The sequence below is a fragment of the Anthonomus grandis genome, chromosome 22 (genome assembly GCF_022605725.1).
Source record: "Anthonomus grandis grandis chromosome 22, icAntGran1.3, whole genome shotgun sequence".
Classification (NCBI taxonomy): Eukaryota; Metazoa; Arthropoda; class Insecta; order Coleoptera; family Curculionidae; genus Anthonomus; species Anthonomus grandis.
The window spans coordinates 27,956,993-27,964,526 of record NC_065567.1 but is presented as its reverse complement, the minus strand read 5'-3'; the positions used below and the strand labels follow the sequence as shown (position 1 = coordinate 27,964,526).

General features: G+C 34.0%; 2 protein-coding genes across 4 annotated transcripts; one reads left to right on the top strand and one right to left on the bottom strand.

Moving 5' to 3' along the window:
* The first annotated feature begins 1,353 nt into the window (after positions 1–1,353).
* Positions 1,354–5,208, top strand: LOC126748394 (uncharacterized). Its single transcript, XM_050457606.1, has 12 exons — positions 1,354–1,566; positions 1,622–1,799; positions 1,852–2,023; positions 2,073–2,433; positions 2,489–2,941; positions 2,994–3,114; positions 3,168–3,313; positions 3,977–4,165; positions 4,218–4,370; positions 4,426–4,595; positions 4,649–4,847; positions 4,911–5,208. The coding sequence occupies exons 1-12, from the start codon at positions 1,494–1,496 to the stop codon at positions 5,051–5,053; spliced, it is 2,358 nt and encodes a 785-aa protein (XP_050313563.1). The 5' UTR covers positions 1,354–1,493; the 3' UTR covers positions 5,054–5,208.
* LOC126748395 (calcium and integrin-binding family member 2) lies at positions 5,204–6,434 on the bottom strand. Of its 3 annotated transcripts, XM_050457608.1 has the most exons (6): positions 6,259–6,410; positions 5,986–6,196; positions 5,894–5,928; positions 5,707–5,824; positions 5,510–5,657; positions 5,204–5,456 (listed from the first exon to the last, which is right to left on the bottom strand). In XM_050457608.1, exons 2-6 carry the CDS (start codon positions 6,034–6,036, stop codon positions 5,239–5,241), a joined length of 570 nt encoding a protein of 189 aa, XP_050313565.1. In that variant the 5' UTR covers positions 6,037–6,196; positions 6,259–6,410; the 3' UTR covers positions 5,204–5,238. The 3 variants fall into 3 exon arrangements, with proteins under 3 accessions (XP_050313565.1, XP_050313566.1, XP_050313564.1); XM_050457609.1 differs by having other exon boundaries at positions 5,204–5,432; positions 5,986–6,434; XM_050457607.1 differs by having other exon boundaries at positions 5,986–6,415.
* Positions 6,435–7,534: the final 1,100 nt, after the last annotated feature.

Sequence of the window (7,534 nt, the reverse complement as noted above, 5' to 3'; positions counted from 1 at the left end):
AAATCAAGTAAAAAAAAGACACCGTTATAAGCCCAAATTTATTAAACAAACAACAAACTTTCACAGAAGATTGAGATCATACACTCATTTTAACAATAATGTTAATTCGTCTTTTTATACTTAAACCGGTTTGTGAATTTGTCGTGTCAAAAATTCACAATCCAATATTTTATTCAAAAGCCTTTAAACATAAAATAACGAATCACATACAAAAAAATACATAATAATAATAATAATAAAAAAAAACGAGTACCATGCATAAACTAATTGAGTATGCCATGCGTTCTTCTCTCCTTATGGTGATTCTCTCTCAGTGTGTGTGTGTATGGAATTGGTTTTAACTCCGGTAACCTAGCTTTATGAATTTCTAAAATGTCATACAGCTAGATAACCAAAGAAAATTTCAATTCCCCAATCGCGACACTACAATAATCTGCAATATTAATATGTAATTAGATAAAAAAAAGAAGTAGTGAAGGAGATCACGTGAAGCACCCACGACGACAGGAACAACTCACCCGCACACCAAAACCAAAAGTGAACATTTCAGAGAGATCAAGGGCGAATGATCTAAACGCACCTTCTTGAGAAATTGACCAACCGTTCGAGACTAACCAAAAGTGGACCCAGCATTGGTACAACAAAATTTACTGGTACCGCTTTAGCGCGAATTGTACTGGACTGACCGAGAATTGTACTGGACCCATCCGACTCGACCTCTTCACTATGGTTTACCGCATTCCTTTGACAACCACGCTACATCCTATATATCAATTTATATGATTTTTTTAGTGAAGTTTTTCACGTTGATTTAACTTACAATAGGCTTGCTACCCTATCTAATTCAGTTTTTCTTCAACCGAATTTTGTGCTTCACTCAGTAAGCTTCCAACATGAAATTTTCTATCAATGTTTGAATTTTCCGCACCTTTTTCCGATATAATTAGAATATTCTTTTTCGCCAATAACTTCATATATATATAAAAATGTCTTGTGCCTCAAAAACCCTCTTATTTGAAGGCAATTTTCTAAACCAAGGTCCAAGAGCCAACACGGAATTTATTGAAAAAATTTCTGGCCTAACTTATGAGCCACGTAAAATATACAATTATTTTCAGCATTAAATTACAGAGGGCAAAAACGTGCTCATAAGTTAATCACTCATGACTCATAAAACAGTAGAACCTACGCTGACAAATTTCCTCCTAAAATTCAATAAAATAAAGTAATATTTTCTTTTGGTATTACACGATCCGTCAACATTATTAAACTTATTTGTCCCAAATTATCTGATAACAATATAATCAGCATGGCTTGTGAAAGTGTACATAACATACCTGATACCTCTAGTTATCTTATCAAGGTAGATGACTAATAATAACTCAGGTGTACCTGTTCTTTTTTCATTCACACCCAGTTTCAAATCGTATTAGAAAATAGTTTTTTTTTTTAAATTAATATTAAAATTAAATAGTTAAGTGCATGTGCTCACTATGGACAAAAAGTTTCTTTTTATCATATGGATGACCTGTTGGTTGTCAATTGTGTCATGCCAAAGCAACAGAGGTAAGCATACACGTTTAACATAATAATGCTTACATAAACTGACTTAATCCTGCAGCTGCTAATATCGCTGCTAACCTTATGATGTGCTACAACGTTAGCGCCATACCAGGGATCACCATACCTAACCAAAGACCACCCGTGTATTTAAATCTGTTGATAGAATATATTAGGAAAATTGAAGATGCAAACCCTACCATGAATGCCCGACAACTCTCTTATCATATATTGCAAAGGTTAGTTGACTCCATTTTTACTTAAAGTCACATTATTACGTTATTATCTTAGCTTAAGACAAGATGGAATTGCACAAGCCGAAAGAGTAAGTGACATATCCTTCATTGGATTACCATATTCAGCGAGCAGACCTGAAAGGTACAAATTCTGGGCCCTATTAAAAAACCTAATCCCAGACGCAGAAGCCACTTTAAGTATGGGAGATCTCTCCAATATAGAAACTGTAAGTTGCACATATAATAAAAACTCAAAATCAGCTTAAAATATTTCAGTGTGCTTTGCATTATATGATATCGAATACGATCGATAACACCAGAAGGGACAACGAGACTACTGATTGCTCAAGATCTGCAAGATATACCTCAAGGATAACTTTGGCAGACAGACGTCGCCGCAGAGATGTGGGGGTAAGGGAAGATGTTGAAGACATGGAGTTGATTAGTCCAATTTACTCCTCCCGATTGCAAGCTAGTTCCTTAAACGTTAGTCAATGCCCTATTGAGCTGGGGGTGATGTATTCAGAATTTGGAACGGTCAAAGTAGGTAATGTTCTTGCTGGGATTGCTGCTGGATTGAATCAACAAACTTTACTAAATGGACTGGTTGATAACAGATATGCGGCCACAATAGTGGGTAAGTCATTATATTTTCAATATTTTAAATGTTTCTTGATGAACCTCTTTCGCAGGTGAGTTATGTGAAGCAGCATTATACCAAGCCAGGACCAACATATCGTTAGGTGCTGCTGGTGGATGGAACAGCACAATCAGCCCAAAGTACTTCTTCTTGGAGAACAATAACAACCTTCAAGCAACTGATGCGGAACTAAGAGGTGCTCTGGATGGATTAGCGATCGCTTTGATGATGTCCAACTTGACTTCCACCTTTACCAACTTAAAAATCTCGCAAATATTTGACATGTACTACTCGGTTTATGAAAAAGGGATTTTCGATGAATCACTTAAAGCTTGCAACAGGAGTGATTACTATTCACAAGTGACTACTACAGAAGACATTAGGCAACAGCTGCATAATTTTATGCCTATTTTGAATGAAGCAGCACTTTCACAAGGGACCATACCGGATTCTGAGCTTGAAATATTATCTAATGCTTCTATGAATGCTTTTACGTCATATTTACGTAAGTTTTCTTCATTCTTTTTTTCTTGTATTTAGTAAACGGATTTTTTTAGCTCGTATGATATCAACTGACTTAACTTGCACCGGAGTATCATCGATTGCGCGTGTAGCTGCTGACTTACAAATTTTTATTGACTCAAGTTGGCAATACAGCACGGTGCAAGCTGTTCTATCGTAAGTTAATCTTTTAATAAATATTTCTTCAAAAAAAAAACGTTTTTTTTCAGTTATGTCTTAAACAACATTGACGTGAACAAATTTCAAACGAGATATACCGTATATGGTGGAACCAGTGTAAGAAACTTAACTTCAAATGGTACTCGGTATTTATCGGATTTTTTTGTTAACTACAATGAGAGTACCCATGCAAATGGTGAGTCACTCTAGAATTTAATCAGAAAATGTCATGTGATGCACAAATCATATGACTGTTCAGGAAGTATTCATTCTAGTGCTATTTCAGTTTTTTTGTTTTGTAAGTTTCTTCTATATGATTTAATATTTTATGAAACTGTGATCAATGGCTGTGTCACATTAGCAAACTTAGCATAAATACAATAAAAACAGAGGTTACAAACTATAAATATATAGATAATAAATTAACATGAAGCAAACATATACAAGAAATGAGTGATAAAATTTCCTCCATACTTGGAACTATTAAAAGATGCTCTCATTTACAAATAAACAAAATAAGAAATCTACTATGTAATAATTTTGTTCCATATTAGCTACTTGATAGTTTGTTGGGAAAATGCACCAAAACATCAAGAGTGCAAAATAAATCAATTAAATATTTATACTCTTGACTAAAATACTAAATATAGAGCAAATCAGAGAAAGTAAACCAGTAAAATTTAAATAAAAGGGAATTAAAAACATGTTAGGAAATTAACAAAAAATGGCACACCTCTCCACTGTAGCATATAATAGACCTTAGTGCTAATTTATTGTTAACGGTTTAAGGGTCATTAGTAGAATTATTTAAAAAAAGGAAGAAAGAAAAAGAGGGAATAATTTCTAAATAACATTTTAGAAGTAACTGGGTTTGACTACGTTAAAGTGTTCGAGACCGTGGAAAATTATGGATATTCAAAATTGAACAATAACAGCTACTCCGGAGGAGAATCCACCATCGTTTTACTGGTCACCAAAACCGGATTAACTGAAGAACAAAAAACCTTCTTAACCCAAAGAAAAAGTGTTTTTAATCAATTCTTACCAGGTAAGTGACTTGTTGGATTCTCACAGCATTACAACAAAAGTTTCACTTTAAGATGTAAGTTTCATCGTACTTGGAACTGGTGCTGCAAGCGACTATGAAACAATAGTCTCCAACACCAACAGGGACGTAATCATTTTACAAGAAACTGATAACGAAGAAACTCTTAAGAACACTGCAGCAGATGTTGTAAATGTTATAAAAGAAAGTAAGTATCTGCGCACATATCGAATATTCAATAATGCGCATACTGATGTTTTCAGTACCCCGAGCGGTAATAAATCCCACTTGTACTGCTACGTACACAGGCTCGGCAAGCACGTTTTCACTCACTGATTACGTGGAGAAATCGAAAGGGAAAAACTACTATCGCATTTCACCTAATTACTTTTATAACGGAGGAGATAGCAGGAAATTGACGATAAAAGAAGAGGTTCGATTTTAAGGATTTAATAACCCCAAAAGTTAATTCATTAATTCTTAAAGGGATATGGATCAATCATCGTTTGCACGTCCAGGGAAAACAGTAGGCAGACGATAGACAATTCAACTAGCAATTGCACGACACTCAGCAGCGCCGGATTTTCTGTGGATATTTCCAACTATTGCTCAGGAAGCTCTGCTTCTACATGTTCTCCCATTTATATTGCAGTTTTTGGTCGAAATTCAGGAGTCAGGTGTACCGGTGAGCATTTAGATTTATTATAAAGAAAAAGTGCTGCTATATTGTCATTTATTCATTTTCCAGATAACTTATGTCGTTTTCCCGACGATATTAAATATTCAATCACCATGGAGAACGTAGGATGCGCGGAAAGTGGGTCGCAAACACTCCAAATGCCCCTAACTCTAGTTATTTCTGTTATGTTTTTTATTGTTTTTAAGTCGTAATTAGCTGTAGTGCACCCCAGTGTGTATATGTAATCGAAATTTTTATACATGTACAATATATATATATATAAGTCTAATTCACCATTTTTTTTATGTTTTAGTTTTAAGGCCCAACAGTATTTCGTCAATCAAATAAAACAGTTTTACAAATGTTACCTTACGTATTTTATTTCAATGTTACAAACTTAAATCCTTATATGGAAGGTAGACAAAAACTCTGGTGCTCTAGTGATGCAATGTTCAAACTCAATGTAGGATAGTTTTCCATCTCCATCCACATCAGATTCCTCCATGACTTTCTCGGTAATCTGTTGTTTTTCCTCAGCTGTTAATTCTTGTTTTGTTAATAACGTTAGGGCCACATCAATGTCTTCTGGTCCTATAAAATCATCGTTGTCAAAATCTAAAAAGAACCTTCAATAATTGAGGATGAATCAGGTTATATTAATTACCCACCATATATCCTAAAGGCATAAAACACTTTTATATCACGCGGAGCTCCCTCACTGAACACCGATAACATATCCAAAAAGTCTTCAAATGTTAAGTTGCCTTTTGCGTCTCTGGAAAACACTTCAAGTATTCTCCTCTTGAACGGATTCTCCTGGAATGTCGTAAATTGCAAATCTAATTATCCCAATATGTTTATATACCTTAAATTCTGCAAGTTCCTCAATATATTCCACAGGAATCTTTATAGAATATGCCTCGTTTCCTTTTATGACCCTTGGAATCAAATCGGGCTTAATGTCTCGAAACTTCTTGTACACCCTAAATGTAAATCGGTTTATTTTCATTCGCTTTTATTTAATCAATGGAGCCAAAAGAGTAGTTACCTGCCTTAAAATATCCTTCCTGGTAAAAAACGTGCAGTCCTAATTAAGTTAAATGGTAGTAATAACAACGATTTGATTTACATGTAAGACGCTCACCTGATAATTCACCAACTGCTGGTCCGTAAAAGTAATCAATTTATTTCCCATTTTAGTATTTAACTGAAAAAGCAGCACGGGGACTGCTTTTCCTTAACAAACTGACTATATATGCATTAAAGCCAACCCCTTTGCTGGGTGTGGCCCTTAATTTAGTTTGTTCTGTTGTTAATAAATGGAAGAAATTTATCGATTTGTTTGCGCAGAAAAACTATGGAATATACGATCATACACGTTTTATAATAAATTAGTATGCCATTGAATGTGTTGTACCTTTTTCAAAATGGCAAGTTTTACGTCCAATAGATTTTTCACACTATTTAGTTGCACATGCAAAAACCTACAACGAAAGCACTTGAAACTGTTCATAATTACAATCTATAATTACGCTTGCTAAATTGAGAATGTTTTAGTGGGGAAAACCGAATTGATGGTTTTTACTGTGATTTGTTCACGTTGGTTTATTAGTTGTGGAAAAGGGCCAGCGAGTTAATAATTTGACAAATGGCTTTTATAAATAAGGTAATAGATTCCCAACAGCATTTTTGATTAATAATTAGTATTAGTAATAAGTTAAAAAAAATTTTCAACTTCTCGTAAATACTGTAAATAAATAATAGTTAAAAAAACTAAAAGAGCTATTGATGCCTTTTACTTCATTCTCATAAATAGTTGCCAATAGAATAATTGTCATATTTAATATATCGAGCTTTTTACTCTGATTTGAATTATTCTGTTAATAACTTAATTTTTATTTGAGGTAATTAATTATGATTGATTAGCCGACCTTCTACTATCTTTAATAAAAACTATTTGTAATTAAACATTATTTTCTACTTTTTAGTTCGATCTTTTTAAGCTTTTATTTATTAAACACCCCATACGCAGATCGCGCGCTAACTCTATCTTTCTTACTCTCCTACATAGGATCTAAAAAAAAATAATTTATTAATTCTGGAAGTCTTAATAAGGATAATGAGATCAAATTATTACATTGTCATCGATCCTTGATTCGTGTGCAAAGTTTCTAGTTGATCGGACTTTTAGAAACCAGTGAATATTAACCTCAAAGATTCCCTTACATAGATACAACCCGGGGTAATAAAAGCGTGTTAAAAACGACAAAACTAATTAATGAGGTGATTTTTAAACGATTATATGCACGTCTTTTTACGAAGGGTTATATTCTCATAAATTCAACAGGTGTTGATTCAATTTTCAAAAGACTGTAGACTCACTGAACTTGATTATTGACGCACGCAACTCGGTGACTTTGCACATTGTTTGTGGCGGCCATTTTGAAACTGCGCAAGAATCGGCGCAGAGGGTAAATATTTATGGTCGCCTTTAATTCGAAGATCATATCTGAAATCTGGGATCAAAATTACCCTCTGGATGTTTTGCAGTAAGAATTGCAAGAGTGGTTGCACGTTTAGTGTACTTTTTTCTTATTGAGTTTCATCTTTGTGATTCAGAATAAAGTAGTTAGATACAGAAGAGATTCTTGTAAATCCCTCTTAATATCTCAATAACTCTATTTTCTCTTGGA